The sequence below is a fragment of the Thamnophis sirtalis genome, unplaced genomic scaffold (genome assembly GCF_051295495.1).
Source record: "Thamnophis sirtalis isolate CommonGarterSnake01/CBP01778 unplaced genomic scaffold, rThaSir2_p1.2 scaffold_1, whole genome shotgun sequence".
Lineage (NCBI taxonomy): Eukaryota > Metazoa > Chordata > Lepidosauria > Squamata > Natricidae > Thamnophis > Thamnophis sirtalis.
The window spans coordinates 103657311-103684873 of NW_028261381.1; the positions used below are offsets into that span (position 1 = coordinate 103657311).

General features: G+C 36.7%; 1 protein-coding gene across 2 annotated transcripts; it reads right to left on the reverse strand.

The window, feature by feature from the left end:
• Positions 1–403: 403 nt before the first annotated feature.
• On the reverse strand, positions 404–27563 carry SYT13 (synaptotagmin 13). 2 transcript variants are annotated; one of them, XM_014052267.2, is made up of 6 exons: positions 27060–27563; positions 18483–18705; positions 14365–14499; positions 12264–12577; positions 6009–6138; positions 404–3071 (listed from the first exon to the last, which is right to left on the reverse strand). In XM_014052267.2, the coding sequence occupies exons 1-6, from the start codon at positions 27240–27242 to the stop codon at positions 2767–2769; spliced, it is 1290 nt and encodes a 429-aa protein (XP_013907742.2). In that variant the 5' UTR covers positions 27243–27563; the 3' UTR covers positions 404–2766. The 2 variants fall into 2 exon arrangements, with proteins under 2 accessions (XP_013907742.2, XP_087576133.1); XM_087720007.1 differs by lacking the exon at positions 14365–14499.

The window sequence follows — 27563 nt, forward strand, 5'->3', positions numbered from 1 at the left end:
CTAAGGATAAATTTCCTGACAGTGAGAACAATTAACCAGTGGAATGGCTTGCCTTCAGAAGTTATGGATGCACCATCACTGGAAGAAGTTTCTTGGATGAGAAGCAAAATGTCTTCAAAGAAAAACCAGAATGTCCAGTTGCCTCTTGAAAAAAATGATCACTGGAAATTTTTTATGAAGAGATTCAACAGCCTTTTAGATTTCAGTGTTCAACATGCCCTCCATTTCAAATTTGGGTTTCCCAACATGAAAAAAAACCTAAACTTGGAGACTAGCAAGAAGTTGAAATGGACAAGGCAATTTGGGCTGCCCTGAGTGCTAATCACTACTTCTACATCTCACATGCTTATTCCATTTAATTATCTTTCCTTTGCTTGAACTGATTGTGTAACATTGAAAAAAAAACCATATTGTTTAGTCAAATTACTTGACTCTGATGCTAGCCTACAAACCACGGATTTCTCTAAACCACTTAAAACATTCACATCCAGATCAGTTATATGCAAAAATCTGAATATTTCTCATTTCTTTTTCTCTTTTTACCATAGAAGGGGTTAATTTAAAGTAGATACATACTTGGGTCCAAAGCTTTTATTGCATCAATTCAAATTGAAGATGATTACATGACAGGCCTTTAAAGGTCAGAACACTTGGCTGCAAGTATTACCATTGAATTATGGTGGTGAACAAAATTCTTGAGAACATTTTCACTCCAAGAAGAATAAATTATTCAGTGGTGGATGAAGTAAAAAGCAAACTACTCAATGAAAGCACTAACAAGGAAGTAAAAGTTTAAACTTTTTGAACACATAATATGAAGGTTAAAAACCAAAGGAAACAAAATAGTAAAAGCATGATGATGAGTAATAGCATAAAAATTGTATCTCTGTTTATATTTTAAAATTAGACATATCTGGGAAGTCAAATCTTCATTATAATTATCCTACTTTGAAAACAATTTGTATTTCAGAAGTTTTTATTTGAGATAATGTATTTGGGAACATTCAAAATGTCACCAAATAATTTTTTTTTGCAAATAGTCCAATATGTTAATAAGCATGGACAATTCTTAATTAGTGACTGTCACATTATAATTTTCCTTTAGCAAATCTCCATTCCTGGAAGGTTCAAAAAAAAGCTAAACAATTAATACCAACTTTAACTGGATGAAAGTTTTAGCATCATAAATAAAAGAAAAAAGAATGTTCCTGTCACTTCTGGATACTATGCATGCTTATTCAGATTTTTAATATAATACAGATAAATTTTCAGGTTCTTGCATATTGATTTTCAAATTCTACCACATATTACCTGTACCTGCTTTATCACTTTCAGCTATTAATAGGACCATTGCTTATTAAACCTATTATTTCTTACTAGCCCCTGCACTTTGAAACACTTCTATGAGTCCATCTCTCTTCAAATCCCTCCAAATACTCCTCTTTCCTATGAAACACTTAAACACTTTCTATGATACATTCAAAATTAGCTTAATGGTAGTTCTGACCTTGGCTTCCATTTGTTAACATATAATTAAGTGCAACATCCTTAGACAACTTGAATTTAGCATTATAAAAATGCAGCAAATCATTAGTTTACTATTAAAAACCCAATAAATTTAGTGTGGTATAAATTCATTAAATTACTGAAAAGTATGACTTAAATCTGGATCCACCCAACTGCATTTTGAATATTGAGAAAGAAGTGGGGAGATGATTTTCTGCTGAAGATGGCAAAATAATGGATTTATCATTCTGAATTAAGACACTAATTAGGACTGGGGACACCATTTGCTTACTTGCCTAAGGCAGACAGAATGCCTTAATGAGACATTCTTTTGAAATGCAGATTCAGCTTTTGAAGTTTTTTTTTTTGTTAGAATTCTTCAGGAAGCGGAATAATTCGATTCTGTCTACCATTTTACTTATTTCCAAGGCTATTCTAGCCATGTCACCAGTAACCAAGGAATGCCAGTAACATTGTTACCCATGCTTGTATTTGCATACCAGAAATGTCCAAACTAATGCAATTTAATATCACATCTAATTGGACCTTATTTATATGTAATTTGCATTCTATTTATCTGTGATTTATATTATTTTGTTTCCCCCCTATTCTTGATTTTTTGGGGGTGGGGTAGGGGGCTTTGCTGTTTATCTTATCTCTGCCTGTAGACTGTAAATAGATTTGGAGAAAAAAATGTCCTCCTTTTCTTTGCCACATATATAGATGACATGGTACATATCCCTGTATACATTAACAAAAACATTTAAAAATAGAGGTAGCCATCTGCTGATTGTACAGGATACAAATTGCTAGGTAAATAATATCATAGTTCTTCATAGCTTTCCAAGTTAGCCACAATTGGGTAGACAATACTAAGCCCAACACAATTGGGGCTTGTGTTCCTAACATTTTGAATGAAATTACTCATTATATCTGATAATATTGGTCAGATATTAAGTAATGAAAAATAAAATTAATCCTTTATGCATGGCTAGAAATAGAAGCTGAAGAAATGATTTGACACGCCAATCATTATCATGGCTCAATGAACTTTTTGCCATTTTGACTAGCCCATTTCAACAATATTCATTTGGTAAAACACAGTTAATAACAGTATTAATAAACAAGACTTGTGCTTAATCACGTGAATGGATTCAATTCATAATGTGTGCGTGTTTGGGATGTTAAAACAGAACTCTTTTTTCTAGATCTGAGACCAGGTTACCGAACATGAGAGGATCAGCATTTCCACCTTGTTATCTACATGTGAAGTTGGTGCCACATAGCAATCTGCCTCCTGGGGTTCCTCAGCATCTCCTCCCAGTGGTTCCTCTCGGTTCCCACAGCATGCAGACCAAGGCTACACTTGCCCAGTAAGCGGTTCTGCCCATCAGCATCCTGGCTTAGCATCTCCAGCTCTACACTTGAAGCACAGAGCAGATCATGAGGAACCTCAAACATGATCATCTCATTCCATACTGGGTTGATCTTGTGTTTTGCATGCTTTGTCTGCTTCTTTTTCAGTTTCAAGGCCTGGTGCTTCAGTGTCACTTTGACAGATATATCTGCAGGGACAGGGATAAGATTTGGTCAAATGAAAGCAGTCTTCAGATCTCAGCATTTTTAATCTTCCTTCGGACTACAAATACCTTGAGAATTTCTTGAAAACATCAACCATCACTAAGGACCAAAGTGTGTATGAGACATGGGAAGAGGACTAAGAAACTAATGAGAGACCTGAATTTAGCTCCTTCCCACGTCTAATCTACCCACAGGTGGTGAACTCACAGACCACAGATAGTTCCCACAGAGTCACAGGTGTTCAGCTACATATTGTGACAATTGATAGCGTAGTTTCCTGTTAAAAATTGAGTGCCATTTTATAGACTTGAGTGTGTTCTTTTTGAGACACTACTTATATGAAATGTCTTTTCATTGTTATTTGTTTATTATTTATCATATTTACCCATCCACCCCAAAAAACAGGCCAACCTAAATTCTCCAAAATTGAAGCTGAGGCAGAAAAAAAAGGAAAATGCATCTTTGCTTTTTGTTATTTAACCACTTCCAGGATCAGTCCCCTTATTCAACATCTACTAAATTTACTCTAGAGCTTCTGATTTAGAATTTAGTCAAATGCTTGTTGAAAATTTAGATATATAGTATCAATAGGATCATATCTGCTGATACTTTCAAAATCCAGAATGTTGGTAAAGCAGGATTTATCTTTGCTGAATGCTAGTTGATTTTCCTTCCTCAAAGCTTGCTCTTTTTCAATTATTGATTCTATCCATTCTACCTTTGATAACTTTAAGAATTCTTGAATGGACCCCATCAGAGAGTTTACGCATAACTTCTAGGTAAGCTTTGAATTATTTACATAACACCATGAAAAAAATACATTGTGCATACATGCAATCCACACATATCCACACATCCAAACATAATCTTCTATCATATACTACAGTTTTTATTTCTAAAAACTCTGCCATTTAGCATCTGATCCATTCAATTTTGTGGCTCATATTAATCATGTCACCCAAATCTGTACAGACCAACAATGATTAAGTGCACTAATCTATTGGATACTTTTAGAGGCATTAATCATTCTTAATGTTTAGCTGAAAAAGGAATAGGCAGCCACATTTGGCCTGAAGGCTGAATGTGGCAATTGATAAGAGGTCTAGGATGATGATCTCATGGGCCAACAGTAAGAGTGGATTGATTCTGAGCCAGCAGTGCCCACATTTCCTATAAACACATAAAAATACTTAAACATAATCACCTGTGCTATTTACACATATATTCTATTCTCTTCAGTTCTATAAGCTTCAAAACACATAGCAACAGGAGTCACTTCTCCAGTCCTTCCCCATGGTAGTTTCATGTTGCTTTGAATGTGAGTACAGCTCTCTACCTGGTGTGGGAATTTAATACTGTAAATCAGACTGTTCAACTGAAGGTAATTTAATTCTCCTTCAGAAAATAGTTTAAAATATGGCCCTGAGACTGAGTGAGTGACTGACTGACTCCCTCCCTCCCTCCCTCCTTCCCTCTGTGTCTCTCTCTGTCTTTCTGTCTCTCTCTATGTCTCCTTCTCTGTCTCTCTGTCTCTGTCTTTCTGTCTCTCTCTTTCTTGCATGCATATGTACACACATACACCGAGGCCCACAAATGAATTCCCCAGACTGTGAACCTTTCTACCTGTGCTATGAGATACCATCACGCCAGAGGTAGTATTCAGCAGGTTCTGACCAGTTCTGGAGAACCGGTAGCAGAAATTTTGAGTACTTTGGAGAACCGGTAAATACCACCTCTGACTGGCCCCGCCCCCATCTATTCTCTGCCTCCCGAGTCCCAACTGATTAGGAAGAAATGGAGATTTTGCAGTAACCTTCTCCTGCCATGCCCACCAAGTCATGCCCAACAAGCCATGCCACGCCCACCAAGCCACATACACAGAACCAGTAGTAAAAAAAATGTGAATCCCACCACTGCATTACGCATACCCACTTGCCAAGCTGACAGGTGCCATGAACAGATAAGGATTGTGCTTTTAATTTTGTTCAGAATATATAGTTAGAAAAAGGAGAATAAATGGCACTGTGTCTGTCCTTACAGTTTAAATTGCATATTCCCCAGCTTACCAACAATTGTTCAACAATATGGGTATGTATGATTTATTTATTTATTGTTACGTATGTATCACATCTTTCTCTCAAGCTTTCTCTCAAGCAGAATCTGTAGCCCTCTCAAGTCTTGCATACAGTTCCTACAGTCCCTCCAAAAATAGCTGTTGAAGTGCATTTTCATTTAAAACAGGCTGTGTTGACAGCATTGGATGAGTTTGTTCACAACTCATACTCTGGAATCACAAATTCTAGGTCCAATCCAGGGATGGGATTCAGCCCATTTGGATCGATTCGGGTGAACTGATAGCTCCAATGATCAGCTGAGAGCGAACCAGTCCACTCTGATGACGCCCACCTGCGTGTTTTACTTACCTATATCCTCTTAGCTGATTAGCGCAGCAGAGTAGATTGCCGCACCTCAGCTGTGTTACTCCTCAAGAAGTAACATTGAAAGTAAGTTTCGGTAAAACTGTGCATGTGCTAAACACACGATCACCGAACCGACAGGATCCTACCATTGGTGCAATCCTTTACTGCAATGTCCAGACAATGATTCAGGACAGAATCTGCACAATCTTGAGAAACTTGGCCAGTTAGGATAATATTATTGCTTCAAAGTGACAGATGGAAACTGAGGCTCAAATACAGTCCAGCTATTGAATCTTAGCAGAAGTATGATTCTGGCTCAGAGCCTCCTTATATGAGCTGACAAAATACAATATACAATATATATACTATATAGAACTGCCCAGCTGCTCAGCTGCTCATGTCACATGTGTGACTAAATAGTGTCCGTGGCATTAAAAAATACCACTAAAATAAATATTTCAGTTCATAGAATTTGTCCACAGGCTTTTATTTTTTCCATACCTTTTCCAATGAGTTCTTTCAGCTGTTTGGAATGGAGGTTCTTGGCTTTTATAAGTACCACAAGCAGGCGATTTGCTGCAGGCAAATAGCTGATAGAAAGCAGAACTTCTCCATAGCCTGTGTCTGGTTCCTGCAGTTCAGGGAGGAACAAAAAAAAAATGTATATCTTTTTACCTTTTTCTACCCAAAGAAGATGATTGACAGCCACAGAATGAGATATGTGGAAAAGACAAAAGATTGGTACAGTAGAATATAAAAGGTGAACACATCTCACAAAACACAGCTTTATTTTATATCAGCATGTAAAAATCAATACACATTTCATCTTTCTTCCAATGTAGGCTTCTGTTTTTTTGTTTACATTAGCCTGTGGTGAGACTTAAACAGGATATTTGCAGAACTAAAATAAATGCAGAGATGACAGTGGTTGGGCAGCATGTTACAAACTCTGGGTTATCTTTCAGTAGCATCTTCAAGGTATTTTAAAGCCATGGAAGCCATGAATGTGCAGCTACCTATTAACTCTGTGGGTTTCCTAGCAACCAAGTTGAACAGGGAGCTTTCCTTCTGAAGTTCATGAGCATAAAAAGGGGGTCATTTCTGATGTACTTACTGGTGATACTTCTCTGGTCTGCTTTTTCATTAGGCAAAGTCGTGAAGTGTCATTCTTTAGCAAGGCTATGATTTTATTCAATCTACTGATTAAAGTTTTGATATTAAAGTTTTTTTTTGTCTTACTTATTATATTATATTGGTATATTGTAGAATGTCGTATCACAATTTTTCTGCCAGCAAGAAAGAAAAAGAGTGCCTACAGAGTGTGTTTATCCTTGCATGATCCTGTAATTAAAGGGCTATCAAAAAAAAGTTCTCTATCTGATGGTGTCTTCTATTGTCAGTCCAAACTTGCGGTGTTTTAATGAGAAATATCAGGAAGAGGTAAAACCCGAACAGCTGGACAAGAGTAGTAGATTGAACAGGCATTGAATGGTCTTCAGCACAGTAATTTTTAAATCCAAATTATGCTATTTCTAAATTTCAATCTACAGTACATTTCTTCTGATATATATATATCAAATCATTGTCTTCTAATGATGATACGTTTTATCATTTTTTGAAATGTATGAGTTTTACTCCTTGCTTCAGTGATAGCAATTTGCAGGTGTTATGCAGAGTAATTATAATAGAATAGAATAACAGAGTTGGAAGGGACCTTAGAGGTCTTCTAGTCCAACCCCCTTCTTAGGCAGGAAACCCTACACCACAATAGTTCCAACATCTTCTTAAAAACTTCCAATGTTGAGGAATTCGTAACTTCTGGAGGAATGTTGTTCCACTGATTAATTGTTCTAACTGTCAGGAAATTTCTCCTTAGTTCTAAGTTGCTTCTCTCCTTGATTAGTTTCCACCCATTGTTTCTTGCTCTATCCTCAGGTGCTTTAGAGAATAGTTTTAATCCCTCTTCTTTGTGGCAGCCCGTGAGATATTGGAACACTGCTGTCATGTCTCTCCTAGTCCCTCAATTAGCCTTAAGACTCCCACTCCCCCTATGTACTAGCAGCAAAGTTATTTTCAGCGTACCAACTATGATGTAATCAAAATGCACAAGGGGAATGTTTACTTTTACACATACTTTGGGAAATCTCCAAAGTATACGTAAGACTATAAAGTATTTAAGAGTAAATCTGATTTCCTATAAGAGCAGACTCTAGCCATAGCACGTAAAACATGTTGCATAAAAAATAAAACTGGAAAGTCAACAAGAAAAAGCTATTTAGAGAGGTATAAATATTTCAGATTTTTTTTTTCTGGCTAGATGACCCAGATTATTACAGACATGGTTTTCTCTCTTTGAAGGCAGATGCATTCTTGAAAATCTTTTTTTTTTTTTGCCTTGAATTGGTCCTTTTACATTTTTTTAAAACTCAGTTTTCTCTGGAGAACTCAGAGTGAAGGATAAGGAAGAATATATTCAGCTCAAATTGTGTATTATCACTGAAACATCCATCTCGTTTTGACTTGTATAAAGGTAAAGGTTCCCTTCACACATATGTGCGAGTTGTTCCTGACTCTAGGGGGCGGTGCTCATCTCTGTTTCAAAGCTGAAGAGCCAGCATTCTTTGAAGATGTCTCCGTGGTCATGTGGCTTGCATGACTAAACACCAAAGACACATGGAACACTGTTACCTTCCTACTAAAGGTGGTCCCTATTTTTCTACTTGCATGTTTTACATGCTTTCAAACTGCTAGGTTGGCAGAAACTGAGACAAGTAACAGGAGCTTACCCCATTACACAGCGCTTAGGGATTCGAACTGCTGAACTGCAAACCTTCTGATTGACAAGCTTGGCATCTTCGCCACTAAGCCGCCCTTGACTTGTATAAATCTCCTCAAAATGTAGTAAACCAGACTATAAACAATGGATTCTACTGCTTTAATCCAAAAATAATCATTTAAAAAAAAATGAAATCTATTATTTTATTTTGGGACTATGGTAAATTCTTTCAAGAGTATTCTCAGATAGAGAGGTATCATTTTGGGTCCCCCCCCCTCCTAAAAAGGCCTGGTTTTTTAATGCTGAAAAATGAAAAGTGGCTGCCATTGAAAACAAAATGTCTTATTTGCCATCCACTGAAGAATGCCACTATAATGGACGGTAATAGAATATTAACTGAAGATACACTACATTAGTGGTCTGTGGCCTGTTAGAAATTGGGTCACACAGCTGAAGGTGAGCAGCAGGCAAGGGAGTGAAACTGAAACCATCCCTCCATCTGTGGAAAAATAATCTTCCATGAAACGAGTTGCCGGTGCTAGAAGATTTGGGGACTGCTGCACTACATAGAATAGCTTAATTATTATTCCAACAACTTGTTTTATTTATAGACAATAGTGAGAAATAACCTGTAGTCCTAGTCATGGACCTTATTGCACCTTCCTGGAGAGCACAAATATGATAAATAGTGCAGTTATATCCTATCAGTCAAGAAACTACAAAATGTTAAGTAGCTCCAGAAAGGATTCACATAGTAATAGTGAATGCATGTCATAATATTGTCAATGACAGGACCTTGATAGAGTAACTAAATAACTCATATGGCCTAATTAGGCTTTAGGGTTATACTCATTTTAACACTTTCAAACACGAGCTGCAGCATGATCAGATAAGAATTGCTCTTTCATACTAGGAGAAAGCTATGAAATTGGTTGCTCTTTGCCTATATGACATTTCAATACTAACTCTAGTTTAAGTTCAGTGGTTCATTATCTCATACCTCCCATTGTTTAATAGATATTTTGCTCTGCTTTTCTTGGCCTTGGGATTGGGCAATGATTGATTCTGGAAGAACTAATATTTCTTCACCCTTGAGAAACTTTGGCTCTTAAGTTAAATCCCACATCCCAATATTCATTTGAATATTTTGCCCAACTCACAAAATACTTCCAGTTGATTTGTCCAATGATCATATAATGTATGAGTAAGGGAGGGGAAATATATACTACTCACTCTAATGCAAACTTTAGCTTCAATTCATCAGTGTTAACCTAAAGAGTCAGGGACGTGTGACTCAGTGGCTAAAACGCTGAGCTTGTCAATCAGAAGGTTTGCAGTTCAGCAGTTCGAATCCCTAAGCGCTGTGTAATGGGGTAAGCTCCTGTTACTTGTCTCAGTTTCTGCCAACCTAGCAGTTTGAAAGCATGTAAAAAAATGCAAGTAAAAAATAGGGACCACTTTGGTGGGAAGGTAACAGTTCTCTGTGCACCATCAGCATTTAGTCATGCTGGTCACATGACCACAGAGATTTCTTCGGACAGTGTTGGCTCTTTGGCTTTGAAATGGAGATGAGCACCACCCCCTGAGTCAGAAACAATTAGCACATGTGTGTGAGGGGAACCTTTACCTTTATCTTAACCTAAAGAATGCACTGACTGTTTGTAAATCTGAGCTAAGACATTTTGTTACCTGGCAGTGAACTATCCAAACATTCTTCACTTGGCATTCATTCTAGTGGTGTTTCATCAGGAAAAAAAACTGTTTTTATTACCTGGGTTAACCTATTTGTTATTATCCATTTCTAAAAACCCTCACATATTCTTACAGTATTGAAGAAAATGCCTCTCATGATAGATACACTTCTAAACCACTTCCTCTAATCAGTCCTTAAAATTAGTGATAAATTCATGCAGAAATTGTATTACAAGGCTTTCATTCTAAGCTGGTTGCTAGAGTGCAGGAGTTAAAGTTTTATGCTTTTGTGATACCAGCAGGTGCTGTGATGTGATATATCTTTTTGGAAATCAATGAATTTACTAAGCCCATTTTTAAATCTGCAGGACCATGAATTACCCTGAAGAAGAATCGGGCATTTTTCAGTGAAACTGTTGAAATGATATGGAAAACTTCCAACAGGGGTATTCAAATCACCCCAAATCCATTCTAAATTATCAGTTCATTACCATTGAATATTAATCATATATCTGATTGGAAACATGTATTTCTGTACATAGAAAGGTCAAATCAGTTCCGAGGCAACCAATTTAATTGGATGCATCAATTTGATTCTGCAATTAGAAGGCGGTTCAACGGAATCATTTTCCAATCAAAGCTTGAAACTGACATTATCATACCAACTTAGCTTTCAACAAACCTAATAAGCTCATCTTCGAAATGCAGTACCAAAAATGTTGCTTCTTTTTTAAAAAATCTCTTTTCTGCCTCACGTCTGATTAATGATTCAAGATCTCTGTCTTGGTTCACAATATAATAGCAGCCTCTCTGAGATCCCTCATGAGGTACCTTTTCTTTCCATATGTTAAATTGCAAAATGAGGACACAATTCCAAGCATGTCAATCTAATCTTTTCAGGTTGGGAGAGCATTTCTACCTTATTACAACCTCAGAGGATGTTTGAAGAAGGCCAATCAATGAGAAATATGACTGTCAGTTGCTAAATATAACTGGATAGTATATCTTGCACTTATTATGTACAAACAGTTTATTGGCATTCTTGGTATTGTATCTTCCTGGAGTCCAACTATAAATTGACTGAGGCCATCTGTTTGAGAGGCATAATTAGCCACCTGCTAGGATTCTCCTAGGTTCAGAAGCAATTTTTCTAGAATAGTAAGACTAGTAGCAACATCTCAACTTTAGTACCTCCAAGCATCTGCTGAAAAGCTGTAGTGCTTGCCCTCTGGAGTGAAACCCAGAAGGTTCCCACCCTGTTGGTTTTCTGAATAGTTATAAAGATCTAAATGTCTATGGAAATTCTCAGTTATCCAAGTCATGGTTGTCCCAAAGGAGCTGAAGAAGCTTCTTGAATGAGAAGCGAAACATCTTCAAAGAAAAAACAGAAAGTCCAGTTGCCTCTTGGAAAAGAATCTTTGGGATGCCTATAAAAATCTAGTTGTTCTCCTTGGGTTAAGGTGGTTGATTTTCCTTTTCTTGGATAACAGTAGGTAGTGGCATGTTTTGGGGTTTGGTGAGTTCATCGTATTTGCTTAGAGTAATCATGTATGCTGGAAGCTTCTCTCACAATGCTCACACCAAGATAGATTCCCCCAATAGTTCTACATTTGATTTTTCTTTCTTAGTCGCTGAACATTACATATCTCTTCACTGAGAATTATTCTTTTGAACTTGGCTTAATCTTAGCAAGGTAATTTTAAATCTTTATGCTGTCTTTTAATAAGGTAGTTCTCAACGAATATGCCATGTTTGATAGGCTTTTTTGTTATGTTTTTTGTATATATTCTATATAATATGTATATTCAATACAGTGCAGTGATCTTAAAATTTTCATAACTTCCCCTCAAACCACAACTTACAAATATAAAAATAAGTATATAAAATTAATAATTTTTGGTGTGCTGCAGAATTGTTACTATATTCAACAGTGTGCAACTGATTTAAAAAAGGTTGAGAACCACCACTTTAAATTATTATCCTATTATTTAGTATCAGGAATTAGTATCATAGTATCAACCTTTCTATCCCTTCCATTTCATCTATATATCATTCATAAAGAAATTGACTAGTATTGGGCCAAGAATGAATCCCAATCAGGATCATGTTCAATATTTCTCTCTACTCTCATGGTGAAACATTGAAAGAATCTAACAATGTTGTCATTGTGACCATGGGATAAAGTGAATTAAGATCCAGAAGTTTAGGAAGACTCACATGCAACATTCTGTATCCCAACAGGAGAATATAATATGCAGTAATACAATAAAAATGAATGGATAGAATACCTTGTCAAGGACTTTCACTTTTTCAGACTGTACTGGTCCATATTGCTCCCCTACAGAAGCCAGATTTGGTTTAATCTCACCAATAATGCTGTGTCTAGAGAACTTGTCACAGTTCCTCAAGGTGAGGGTTAATGTCCCCTCTGGCAGCATCTTCTCCTTAATTGGAAACAGTAGAGCTTCTTCCCAGACAATGTGGACTTGCTTCTTCTTCATCACAGTCTGGGCTTCTATAGTTCCAGAGTTGCTCATCAAAGTGCCTAAGATGTAGCAATCACTTCCATTGTTTTGGTCTCCTGATGTGGTTCCATATAAAACTGGTAGGGACAGAGTGAAGGGGAAAATGCAATTATCATTTAAATCCTGTGCTAAAATATTTTCAAGAGACTAGTACCATTTGGTTCGGTTTGATTTACAGCAAAGTCAAGGTTTTGATGTAATGCAAGAAAGCAAACTTCTATTTCTGCAAGCTTAATTGGACATGGGTCAAACTACAGACTTCTGTCACCTGTCACCCTGATTATATATAGGTTACATATCTTCTGTTGTGATAACAGAGTTGAATTCTGACATAAATGAATAGCAGCAGAAAACAGACCAGTTTTCCTTTATTTGTAATTAATGCCATTCAGATCTTGGTTTTATGGTGATTTGGAAATATCTAGAGAGAAAGGAAATGAGATAATAACAATGCAGTCTGGTGAACTCTATTATGTTTGATTTTTGAATTAAAATAATAAATGATATATACTCACATTAGGCAGAGTAATCTTGAACCTGTTAATTGTCACAGTGGGGAAGAGTGTTCGGATTGAGGGGGGCATCCAGAATTAATGATAAGTCTTATAGCCAGAATGGCCAAGAGTAAGGGATGTTAGATTGTATAATAGTTTAGCAATGCCTAGAGGCCCACAGAAATACCAGGCTTTTTTAATCAAGAGTGACCAACATTTTTCTGCATTACCCTCCATTACTTCCTATTTCGGATATCATAGAAAACCAGTAAAGCTTTTCAAAAGTCAGCTGTATGAGAAGAGAGTGTAAGGACACGGAACTAAGAGATGAAGATATGGCTTATTACTATGGTAAATTAAACTATAATTTATTGTATAAAGATAATTATTCTTTTATTGGACCTTTTTGTGACCTAGTCTATTACTTCTTTTCTTCTGTTATGTTTGACATATACAAAAATAGTTGCATTTTATGTTTAGAATAAAGTAAAATGATGAGAAATGTGAGATATTAAAGTTTATTAAGCATTTGGCTGGCTACTCCTAGCTATGAGGAAGTAAATCACTGCTTGGACAGTAAATTATATGATTTTTTAAAAAAATAGCCTTTAATATGCTTTTTCCTTGCTTTTTTATACTTTTTATGCTTTATATCTTTAAATCCAGCCCTGAATCCTGGCAATTGTATACATAAGTCCCTACCATTTTCTAGGTAAAAAATTTTCAGAACATTTTTGCTTCACCCTTCTTCCTGGGGATGACAGAGAAGATCACTCAGATGGCTTTGTACCTGAAGCAGGACTTGAAATAAAAGTCACTCAGTTTCTAGCTTGATGCCTTTAAAAACTATAACAAATTGACTGACTATATAAATGTCTTCTGTTAAAGTCTTATTTGTCTGGAATAATCCAGAAGTGGGTTGTTCCCGGTTCAGCCTGGATCAGGCGAACTGGTAGTAGCAGCGGTAGGAGGCTCCACCCACCCACCCACCCGCTTCTGTGCATGTGCAGAAGTGTGCACATGCACACGAGCGAACCGATAGTAAAAAATTGGAAACCCACCATTGGAATAATCCTATGTCAGGCTTTTTTTCCCTCAAAGAGATGTGGATGCTCCCATTCTGATGTTGTTAAAGAGGAGCCATGAAGACCTGGCTCATCACCCAGGATATTGATGAGAGAGAGGATGATACCCCTTGTTTCATCATGTTAGCCATCATTTATTTTTATGTTTACATTTTATCGAGTGAATTGTAATTTCTTTGATTGTTCTGTGATGCCTAGAGATATTATGAATCAGTTGACATACAAATTTAATAAGTTATAATTATCAGTACTCTCATTTTCAATCACCAGCTTGCAAAACTTTACCTTCAAGGAAAGCAACGGACAGTGCTTCTTTCTGTCGGTTGTAGCCCAGACAATAATGAAGTTCTGGGACTTGATTGCAGCCCACAGCATTTTCAGGACTGAGGCGCTCAGTGACACAAACATCCTTTACACCTCCTAAAACTCAAAGGAATGTTAATTAGAAATTGTGCTCTATTCCAGCTAAGATGACTATTGGTGAATAGTCTTGTATTTTTCCACTTGAAACCATGATATAAAACAAATGGATGTCCTTTTGGAAGGGGACTTCAGGTAAAATCTAGAAACTCTACTTCAAGACAAAAAAATAGGTGCAATTAAGGTCAGAGCTAAATTTGATTTGACTAAAATTAAATTTAAATTAGCATTAATATGAAAAAATATCCCTGAATGTAGTAATTTTCTTTTTTTTATCATATCAAAATGTATTTTAGCTACTTTTGTAGCACATCAAAGTTTTTGTTGAAAAAAGCTGCAAACGCCTGATCTCACTTATCCCTCTCCAATATAAAATTATCTATTCTATTTGTAGGGTAGGCACAGTGGTGGTGCAGTGGTTAGAATGCAGTACTGCAGGCTACTTCTGCTGACTGTCAGCTGACTGCAGTTTGGCAGTTTGAGTCTCATCAGCTCAAGGTTGATTCAGCCTTCCATCCTTCTGAGATTGGTAAAATGAGGACCCAGATTGTTGGGAAAAATATGCTGACTCTGTAAACCACTGTGAAGCAGTATATAAGCCTAAGTGCTATTGCTACTCAAAGTTTTATGATGCTTTGAAAACACATTTTACAGTTGAAAATTTGGACATTTGTTATGGCATAAATATTGATGACTATTTAACAATCACTCTGTAAATGTCCACTTTCAAGAAAATATTTGCTTTTGTAAATGAGTACAGCAATTGATTTTCTTCCGACTTCATTCTTTATAAGATACAACCTCAAATTTGGACTTCTGTGTATACATAGATAATCACAAATGAATCACAGGTATTTCATCATGAAATCAAAGATGATGGTATACTAGGGAGCCAAAAATATAGGTATTTGTTGCAGGAATGCTTTGGGTTTTCTGGACATATCCTTGGCCTGATGGCAAACAGTACAGGTGGACAGTAGACCTTGATCTTGATACATGGCATCAGAAATCCCATATCACCAGCTTCAGTTACCTACGTGTGGGCATTTTGTGAGCTAGGCATAATACTTACTTTTGAAATTCAATCATGTGCACTTAAAACTGACTTCACCATTATACATGTATGTTTTGGACAGTAAACATGGAGGTTATGGACTGGCCTATGCTTGCCCAGAATTTCTGGGTTTGACCCTGCCTATATTGGACATTTCTCTATAAGTGTTGAAAGCATGCCATCAAAGAGTCCATGAAGAGAGTCTTGGAGATGAACTTGAGGAAACTAAGCAGAAGCAGTGATTATATATAGGAAAGCATTCTTTAAAGTCAGATAACAGCAAAAATAGGAAAAGAAACTCAGATTTACTCCTCCCTAATTCAGAATACGATAAGACGGAAGGAAGAACTTATGCAGCCTTTCACCAGCCTTTCTTACTATAATCTATATCAATAAAATATAGTTCCCTAAAGACTTCCATCTCCATCATGATGCTGTTTACACTTGCATGGTCAAAGGCTCAGTAATTTTATTCAAATATCCAATGTAGTTAATTGCTCCAAGGGTGAAGAAAGATATTCTTGATGCTGTATTTGAATCACAATAAACATTTGGAACACAACAAGTTAAAATAATGCAATCGGATTCAGAATTGCAGAGGAAGGAGTTGGATGCCAAAATTGCTTCCAATAGCTGGGGAACAGAGATGGCTGAGTTTAATTACTGTTTCAGCTGGATGAGCTCATCTGCTATGCCATTTCATCAGCTGGTGCTAATAATAAGGTTGTAAGCTATAACAGGTCCTTTTTGGGGGCATGGGCCAGTCTGCTGGGCCATTTGGCAGTCCTATCTTTTAAAAAGACACCCATGCTAACTGAGCAGGATCCCAGCAGTCCTAGAACCAGGAAAAGAAAGTTCCTTCAGCATCCTCCAAACTCTGATCAGTCAATCTCTTCCCAGATGCAGAGGCCAAATCTATCTCATGAGAAAGTACAATTTATTTCTGTTTCTGCCCATAACGTTAGGGTAATCTTTCTGTTATTGGCACAAAGATTTGTTTCTTGATTCCACCCAAGATTGTTTTACTTATACGCTTATCACAAGACAGCCTGTCATATCTTCTTACAAAATACCTGGAATAAGGAGCTTGCCTATCTGCAACATGGTTGCCATGGTAGACCTAAGCAACCACAAAACATAGAAGGAGAGTGGGTGACACTGTTCCTCCTAGCCTTCCTCATTTCCCAGAAGTTCTTTGTGGTTATCTTTGATCAGTGGTGGGATTCAAATAATTTAACAACAGGTTTTCTGCCCTAATGATTTATTCCAACAACCAGTTCACCAAACTGCTCAGAAAGTTAACAACTGGTTCTCCTGAAGTGGGGCAAATTGCTCAATCCTGCCACTGCCCTTGATATTAGAAGGGGAGACAGTTAGGGCAAACACTGGATTAAAGCCATTGGCTTTTGATATTTTTCAAGAAGGTGTTTTGGGCAAGTGTTGATTTAAGAAATGTTCTTAAAGAATATATAGTATGCCTATCTGTCTGGCTGTCTATTAAAAGGAGCAGAGTTTCTGAAATGAGCCAGGTATATCCTGCTAGTAGGATATCTCTGGGATAGAGATATTGCTTGAGATAAAATCTGAGTATCCAGAGAAAATGATCCATTTGAAACTCTAAAGTTAAAACTGGACAAACCCTTTAAGATTTCAGAATCCTTTTCCACTTCACTCCTAGGAACATTTCCAATTTGCCATCTGACATGAATTTTCTAAGCTTTTTTTCCTTGTCTTTATTCACACTTAGTGCATGCATCCACAAGTAAGCAATCACTGTTCTTTAAAAGGATGAATTGTAATAGCAAGTTCAATGGTTTAAAGGAAAGAAATGTATCAGTTTAATTTCTATGTCAAATGTTCAGAGAAACAGAACTGGATTTTTATTTATTGTCATTAAAACCAGCTTAATAATATATATTAAGAGATTCACAATGCCACACTGAGCTGTCAACATCTGTTGTGCATTCAAAGGTTTTCTCTACATAAGCTTTTCCCATGGTGCTCTCCAATTAGGTTGAATTATAAGTAAAGTGCACCTGCTCTCTGGAATAATCTGCATCCTAATATGTGTAAGGTGTCCATAATGTTAGAACATTCAGCTGCTTATTAAATTTCTTCATGCAAGGGTACCTTTTGGACAAATGGTTCAGTTTCATTTTTCTTTTGGAACATTTGGAATTACTTAAAAAAAACATTATTATAACAATTCTTTTTAATGTACAGCTGGTATTATAATTTAATTTAAATCACTTTGAAATGCAGTTGCATAGAAAATCATTTAAAAATGATATAAGTAAATTAAATTACCTTCAGCCACTATGGCTATTGATCACACTCTCTGAGGAGGTTGTAGACTACAAAATGGGAAGCTGGTTTATTAATATCCAAATTATATCTCCTAGCTTATCCGAAATAATTACTGTTTCTTTTATTCTTTCATCAGTATAATAGGCAGAGTTCTCTGTCCTCAAGAAATTGAAAATAATTAAGTGCAAAAATCATTATTTTTCCATTCAAAATACAGTTCTTTATATGCTTCTAGAGGTTTTGTCATGCCTGTGGGCAAATCCCCTAGAAAATTGAATAGCTGCTACCATCCTAAGAATAAAATGAGTTTTTTTAAATGATGCTATGAAAAGGAGAAAATCATAAGGATGTTGAACAATAGGATGGAATTTGCCAGATGTGAACAATTACATAGATAATTTGCTCAAAGTAGAGATAATATAGATTAACATTGTTAAAAAGCCTTGGTGCATTTCACCTTTTATATGGTATATTTTTATGCAGTGTAAGCCTGACCCTTAATTGCATACTTTTACTATGTTGATCATGTGCTATGGGATAATATTCTATAATTAGAAAGAAAATCTATTGTGATTCCTCATTAAAGAAGAAGCAATCATAAGCAATTTAACAAAGGCCCCACCATTTTGAGGGAGAAGAAATAGCTCTTCATTGACTTGTATGGTCATCCTTTTCTTATCCAGAGCTTCAGATTTTCCCTTGCTTGGTTCTTCTACTGTCTTCAAGTTGTAATCTATATAGTTAACAATTTCTGAGGTGGTCACGATAGGCTTTGGGCCATAGATGTGAGGAAAACCGAGGATTGTCCGGGGTTGTACTGGCTCTGCTGTCTTCTCAACATTAAACTGAAACAGAAAGACCCCAGATTTTATTTTTATTGCATTCATTTAGAATTTATTAAAGCAAAATGTGCTCCTTCGACTGTGAACTTACATTAGAGGAATGGTACATTGCTGCCACCATTCATCATGTTTTGGAAATAAATAAAAAAAATCCTCTTAAAGAAACACACTGGGGCCTATTTTTAATTAGTCATTCCAGTCTCTACTCCTAATTCTCTTATAATTCTTTCCTTCTCCTTTTCTCCATACCATGTGGATTAGAAATCATTTAAGCAGAAAATGCAATTGCTTCTATATTTTGTGGTACATACATGTAGGTCCCTAGAGTAAATAGCAGGAAAAAGTCACAATAAACTTCCCCGCCCACCCCCCACAGCCCCAACAATCATGCTTTATATATAAACCTTAAATTCCTAATAGATATGTCAAGCTTTCCTGAAATGAATGCAGGTTCATTCACATTGCATATATTTATGTTCTGTAAATATTTTTCCTGTGTGTGCACACATAAGTATGAACGAATGAATGGGAAAAATTAGAAGTCTTGATAACTTTAAATGGCATTTTCTTTCCTCACAAATTTCTAGATAAATTCCCAAATGCTGAGGATTGCTCTTTTCTTGTAAAAAAAGCTAAGCCTACTGACCACAGCAACCACAGCTCTCTTTCAAGCCAAAGTAGAGAGAATGAAAGCATATGCTGAAGTGTAATTAATGTTTTTCATCCTTTTTTAAAAATTCTTGTCCTGTTAATAATGCATGTAGACTGCATCCCAGAGGAAGCATTCAGTGCAGCCAAGTCCTTTCCTTGCAAATCAGCTTGTCTGTGGGGAAGCTGTCTAATTCATAATGCACTGTATTGTAGCATCTTTTGCAGCCACAATCAGCTCCAGATCCTACAATTCTAAACATAGCCAAGCAGAGCCAAGAATAAAGATGATAGGAGATGCAGCCAAATAGCTATGAAAGGCTGGATAACGTGTTCAAAGCAGTTTTAGTTTATTCCTTGCATGCCACTTGTAAGATCCACAAATTAAACTCATGTCCAAATTAAGTTAAATAATTATTTAAGGAAATAATTGGCTATTTAGTCCATTACAGAACCTAACTAAGAATTATATGGATCCTTCTGTTCTTTTTTCTTTTGTTTTGCTTTTCATTCTGTTTCCATCCTGTAAGGCCCCACAGTGAACTTAAACCACATATAATTTGCTTAAACTGGCTCTTTTAATTGAGCTTTATAATATGTTTATATTTTTTTATTGCTGAGACTCCTATTGGTAGATGGGGAACTATATAAATTGGCTGAATAAATAAATGGTAATAGTCCTAGTATTATTGCCCATGTTTTAAAACAAAGCACAAAATTGACAGATATTTTAAAAGCAACATGTTCTTCAAGCCTTAGGGTAAAAAAGCCAAGGGGAAGAACATTTTATAATAAATATGAGAGACCATAATATAGTTAATTGCATGGTCTGTCTATCTATCGATCTAGAAAGAGAGAGAGAGAGAGAGAGAAACAGTTGTTAACTTTAAAGGGGTGGTTGTTAAATTCTCTTTCTATATATAGGAAGCGTGTATGAAATTATTTAATTTCTCCCTTCTTTGGAGGACAAAATTTGGGCTTCATCCCAAATGAAGGGAGGGAGGGAGAAATTCTGGATCCTTACTCTCATCTGTCCTCCAGACTCTGCAAGCCAGGATTTTTCCAGAATCTTCCAGAATTTTCAAAGAGTATGAGGGAGTATTATTAGGGAGGTAGGGTAGAGAAGAAGCAACAAAGACTGTACTGATCCAAAAAATTGTAATGATTGTCACTTCTTACTCCCCGTAATGGGCCCTGATTTGGCATTAAGCAATCATGTCTCCCATAGAGCCAAGGTGGCGCAGTGGTTAAATGCAGCACTGCAGGCTACTTCAGCTGACTGCAGTTCTGCAGTTTGGCTGTTCAAATCTCACCGGCTCAAGGTTGACTCAGCCTTCCACCCTTCCGAGGTGGGTAAAATGAGGATCTGGATTGTTGGGGGCAATATGCTGAATCTGTAAACCGCTTAGAGAGGGCTGAAAGCCCTATGAAGTGGTATATAAGTCTAACTGCTATTGCTATTATAGGTAATAAAACAAGAAGCCCTTTTTGGGGGGGGTGGGGGAATGGCTCATATATTTCCTTCTACTACAGGTAGCATGAAATTGACTGGATCAGAGCATGTTACCTCAGAGTACAGCATTCTGACAGCTGCTCAGAATTGTCCTGTCCTATTCAAACAAGGTTTTGTACATGAACAAAACTTCACTACTGATATGTGTTTCTACTCTATCTTTACTAATGCCCAAATTGATATTTTAGACCATTGCAAAGCTGATGTATCTGTGCATATGGAGTATTTTGTATTACTTAAGTAACAGTGGGTTTATAAATATGAGGCACTTTATTGAAGCCAAAGCCAGACACTCTAGTGACACTCTGTCATCATGTAACAAGAGGCCATTCCTTTGGGAGCCATATACAATTACAGTGGGGAATGATCGACTGCATTGCATTTGTTCCTGTTTATTGTGTATATGACCTACTCTGTCAGTCATAAAAAATGTGATCTCTGCTCCCTTTGACAGATAGGTTTTGTGTTAAATAAAATTATTTGAAACAAAAGTTTGAATAAGAACAATCTGTAAAATACTAAGGCTTTAAATAACACTTTGGATCTTCCCACCCTTTGGCATGAGTAAAATTGGCAATAAATCACTGCTAGGCTGAACAAACACCAGCTGCTGGTTTAGAGTAAAAGAAAGAATCCTGCTGTAAGGCAGACCAATCACGAATTAAAAATATGCAAATAAAATATACTTAGGTTTTAGATCTAGTTAGACTGCATTTATTAACTAGATGTTAATTAACTGCTAATGTATTAACTGCATCCCAAACTTGATTGCTTCCATTTGGGTTTAGGATTAGACAAGTTTAAGACCAATACATTTGGAAATCATCAATTTGAGAAAGATTAGTCTTTCAAATGCAGACAGGCAATAATAATGCATGGAAATATTTGTGGCTCCTACTAAGCCATGGTTACAATTGGCCAAACACGCTTAACTGTGGTTTACAAAATACAAAAGATGGGTTCACATGCCCAATTCAAGCAAAGCAAACTAAACCATGGAATGTTAGTTCCCTCAAGAATATCACGGTTATTATTTCAAACATGAACCTATGTGATCAACATAATGATATTTTTAGTTGATTAAAACCTACTGCAATTATTATACTATATGTGCAAAGCAACTGTTATAAATGGATACAAGAGATATGAAAATACACCTCCCACACAAACAAACCAAATTAAGTTTCAGAATTGAAAGAAAGAGACTTCTCTTCTAAAACACACATTTTGAAAGGAATCATTTTCCTGGCATTGTTTAAAGATACAAGCAATAATCAGGATTAGGCAGGCAGGCAGGCTGCTCCTTTGATCATGTAATTATGACACCAATTCACACTATGATCCTTGCTCATTGACTGCATAGGCGGATAGTGAATAGGTCTAGAGAAACAGACACTACAGATTCACATTCAAGGGATAGATTTCCTATCATTCCAGTACAATAGAACCCTAACAGTAAGATGATGGATTCTGAATAGGCAGAGTACACAATTTTAACTCCTCTTGCCCCACATTTCAATGACATGATCATTGATTTATTGGGCATTAAGTATCTCAAAAGCTATTTCATGTAAAGCTAAAATCACAAGACTTTCATGGAATCAGGAAAAACAGAAAGGAAAACCTAAAAGAACTTGCACGTATCATGTTCGCTATATTACAGATAAAATCTGACTTCAGGCTAAATAGCTTAAATGTCATTACATGAGGGCTGGGTTCCGGCAGTCACTACTGCCGGTTCACTCATGGGTGCACCATGCATGTGTGTTGCAATAAATATTGTTCTGCGCATGTGCAGAAGCAAAAAACAAGATGGTGGTGCCTGTGGTGCTGGCTGGAGAACCAGTTCAGTGGCAGGCCTGGGTCCCTGTCAGTTCCAACGACCCAAGGTGCCAAATCACTACCTGTTTGGCTGAATTGGTCCGAACCAGTAGGAACCCACCAGTGCATTACATGGAAGGAATAGTTTGTTCGATGCTTCTTTTAATAGAAACCCATCCCCAGTCTAATGTGTGCTATGTACCTTTTTTATTATTGTTTTCCTGCTTGTGTTTTTGTTTTAAAATAATGCACATTCCATAGCATCACTTTAGCAATTGGAGTGGCTTATAAATGGAGAAACTAAGTTGTATTTAAATAGATAACCTATCCACCCCAGGGTCAACTTTTCCAAGTAGAGGTCTCTCATCTTACAGCAGAGGAAATCAAAGCTGTATTATGTCTAGAATGCAATAGGTCTTTTTAAAAACAAGCAAAAAGTATAGTACACATTTATTTGGACCCCCTAGTTGCTAGGCAACATGAGTCAGATCTACTAATTAGGGCTGCACCCCAAATGATCACACTTAGTACTTTTTATAGTAGTAAACAAATTATTCTTTCATATAAACCACCTCCATCTCCTGCCTCACTGTCATGCCAACCTATCAATCTAGTGCTATGTATTCTGAGTGGTACCAACTATCCAGATAGTTTTGCTGTTGAAGACCACTTTTCAATAGGTCTTATTGGAGACTAAACCTAAGCCTCTTCCCAGTACTTCATCATCAAATTATGCACTTAGCTTCTCAACATCTCTTTTCCATTTCTTCCCCAGCTCTTTCTGTCCTTCCACCCCCTCCTTGAAGCAATTTCAGAGGCAGGAAGGGTAAACCAACACATATAGTAACAATAGACTATGGAATATAATGCAATAGCTAGACTCTTTCAATCTGTGGGGTCCTTGTTGGTCTCTGAACTTGGTGGTTTTATTGCAGTCATTTTCATTAACAAACTAGATAACATCATGACTGCACTGATGTTACCTAGTTTGGTAATGAAATATCTGCAAAAAACCACCACGTTCATGCAGCACAAGGACCCTAAGGTTCAACCATGAGTTACAAATATTCTCTTTTATCCGTATCTTTCAATCTATATGTTCTATTAGTACATTATATTTCATAGTCTATTGTTACTGTATGCATAGAGATCCATATTCAACTACGAGGATCACTAAATGGCCCTGGTCATCACTCTCTTGCAGCCTAACCTAAGTTGCAGAAATGTTTAGGGCTAAAATGTTATTGCAAATTATTGCAAATTTGATTCAGTCAAGTGAGAAATCACGAGTTTCATGGATATAATCCCATGGATATAATCTATGAGCCCTTGGTATATGTCTTTTGAAGTATGAATGGTGGAAACAAACTGCAATTGGATTAATGTTCTACAGTTATTTAACAGAAATATTATTGGTATGTACCATAATCTTATTCTTTGGGGTAAAGGTATATGATGAAAAGGGCCATTGTGAAGGGCAGTATGGTTAAGGGTGATTTATTACACCCCTTCTAAGAAATGCAATTGATTACTCCAATAATATGCTATACATATAGTATAGAGCAAAAAGAGATCATAGCTAAACTACAGATGAGTTCAGAGATGTTGTTATTCATTCACTTTTTTTCACTTTTGACAGAAAAGTAAACATTTCCAAATCATTTTGGAACCAGAGTGATTTAGAGAAGGGATTGATAATCTCCCAGCACTCTGGTGTATTTGTTGTATGATATATGTTCTGTGGAATGTGCATGTGCTTGCATGGATTGCATTGTGGTTTCATTTATGCCTCCAACTGTCTCTCTTTGATAGTCTTTTTTCTGCATTCTTTCATGGTTTGCATAGGTAAGCACAGTCTTGGAGGAAGGAATTCTGGTGGCCCTTAAAAAAGGTTGAATCCTGGGCCATGAGCGTCCCATAAGGCTATAAAGTCAGAAGTTATGAAAAAATGCCCCTTCCCAAAAGACTTGGAAAGCAGAAACATAGTTGGCTTTTCTATACCCCCCCCCCTTTTTTTTGCCTTTGAAAATGAATTGACACTGACTGGGAAACAGTCTTAGTCTTGTTGTTTCATGGTTTTTAATATGTAACTTACATACATTTTTAAACAGCGGAAGAAGCAGAATATTTATAGCATTAAGAACAAACATCTATTTCAAACAAATGAATATTTGCATCTGTCTATCTGTTATTTCTATTATTTATAGATATAATTATAATCTGAAGGAGCATGGTGGCTCATGCGGTTAGAATACTGGGCTGACAATCAGCGAGCCCTTGTTTGAAACCTGAGTGCTGCTGTGTGATGGGATGAGCTCCTGGCATTCACTCCAGCTCCTGCCCACTTAGCAGTTTGAAAGTGTGCAAATGCAAGTAGATAAACAGGTACCACTTTGGTGGGCACATTAATGGGGATATGAAAGGAGCCTTCAACCAGGTGTTTTCGGGCAACAGTGATATCACTGGCTAATCATGTCAACCCAGAAATAGCTTGGTGCTTCCAACATGAATGGGATGGGGTTCTAATATGTATTCTCTATATGTTTGTGGGGGGGAGGGGCTTAAATTTGGAAGAAATGGTAAGGAACAGGAGTGTGATGCAGCATCTGACTGCAAATCATTCAAGCAGCTGCATCATACAAATCCTAACATATTTGTGTGAGTGCATTTTTTTCAAGGGGAAAAAAGGAACAAATTGTTTCATTTGTAAGCAATATTTTAAATTCAGAAACTTGAATTGAATATAGTGATCAATTATCATTAGGGTTGCTTGCCTAGGCAGGGGGTTGGACTAGAAGACCTCCAAGGTCCCTTCCAATTCTGTTATTCTATTCTATCAAATTGCTTTTTCTTTCTGCTGCAACAAGACGTCTTTTTATTATTTAAATTGCAGATTCATGATAGCAAGGATCAACATCTTCCATTGATCGAATAAGGGCAAAAGTATAGCAAGAGGCCATCCAGAGTTTTATGGAATTAAATGGGTATCTTAAGCATCTAAAAGGATTAAAATCTTTTCTCAACTTCTCCCCAATGTGAAAAAAAATAGTTCAAATTCAGGAGTCCATCAATCTGAGAAGCTCTGGGACCCAAAAAATAAAAGCAATTAGTCTTCACATACTTTTTGCACATGCAATAAAGTAGGCACACAGAGCACAATCCCAGAATCAATACTTTTGTGTTTATTCATGTCTTTTAATATAAGAAAGAATTGTTTTGAACTTCAGTCCTTTTAATGTCTAATTTGAATTTTGGGTATATTCTATTTATTTCTTGAAAGAAAACCAATGAACAGAATTATCCACCATAAATAGCTATGAATGGATGCATTCATACATAATTCTAACCAATAATATCTTTAACCATAGTTTATTGAACTAGCTATAATGGGTAGATTTGCAAATCATATTAAAGCAAAAGCAAATAACACATATTATGCTTTATCAGAATATATGGGCCCAGAAAACTATTTGACCATATCCATGAATGGCTAGTAGGGAATTTGAACCTATACAATTGAAATCTTTGTCTAATTAGTCTTTGTCATTCTCACCTATTATTGATATGTTAACATAGATATTTACAGCAAGCCGGTATCACATCAAAATGATGATGCTACATGGTGATGTCATAATGCAAACTCCACTTTTACTTGCGTAATCTGCGGGATTGTATCATGACGCACATTTTGTCATTTTTCCTCTCCCTCCCTTGTGAACCCTTTGTATGATAATTTTCCATACGCTGTATTGTTCAAATCCTGAAATGATTGAAGAATAGTAACCTACTACATCTAACCCGTGTTATGGACATTTAAATGTATATTGTGTCGTAACATTATATTCTTCATAGCTGCCTTAATATCTTTCATTATTATCTGTTTATTGCAAACAAGATGTTATTGTCTGTCTTACATTTTAACCAACATATATTACTATGTCTGACACTTGCCCAGAATTTAGCACACTAGTTACACACAAGACTTTCCTGTGTTGCAAAAGCATATAGACATAGGGAATTATACAATGTTTAGACATTATTACTATCTGGCATACAAGCTTCAGTATTCCATCAATTACACCCTGTCCAGCTATCAGACCGACTGTGAAGTCACTGTATCTTTGTTATGCCATCTTTCTCTTTCATAAAACAAAAGCTGTCTGGCTGTTGCTTTCGTAATCCCATATGCCACCTGAGCCCCCTTCCCCCCTCCTTTGTATAGAAGTCACGCTACACCCTGAAATTCTGCAAACACAGACAATTGCTATAAATCTTAAATTATCCCACACACTAAGTGACCTTGCTCAAAATCTACACTTGTTAAGCGACAGCATCTCTGAAAGAAGAGAAGAACAAAATCAATGTACTGCCTTACCTGATGGAGTGCCTGAAGCACGCTAGGTTTGGCATTTTCTGTCTCCAGATCCCGTTCCTTGTCTGAGGATCCTTTCCCAGGTCGCTTATATTTGCAGAAGCAGGTAAGACCACATAAGGCAAGGAGACTGGTAGCAGTCCCCAATGTAGCTCCCAGAGCAATCACTGGGACCGACAGAACCATTATCTCAGACTAGGAAGCCACAACTTTTATTCAGCCAGGGTGATCCTCATTCCTTGCTTTGCAGAACTGAGCCTGATCATAGCTTCTTTCAAAGCGTGCAGTAGATCCTCTCAAGCTGTTGATAGAGAAGAAACTAATGGATCACTCCTGCTCTGTGAGAGGATCCTATGCACTCACCATCCCTCCTGATAGTGTTGCTAGCTTAAAGCTCCAAGGGAGCCAAGCAGAAGCAGAGGAAATACTAATTCAAATGCCTGCAGCCCTTTAAGACTGCAAGCAGACAGCTTTCATTGAACTCATTCTTCAGCTCCACTGGGAAAA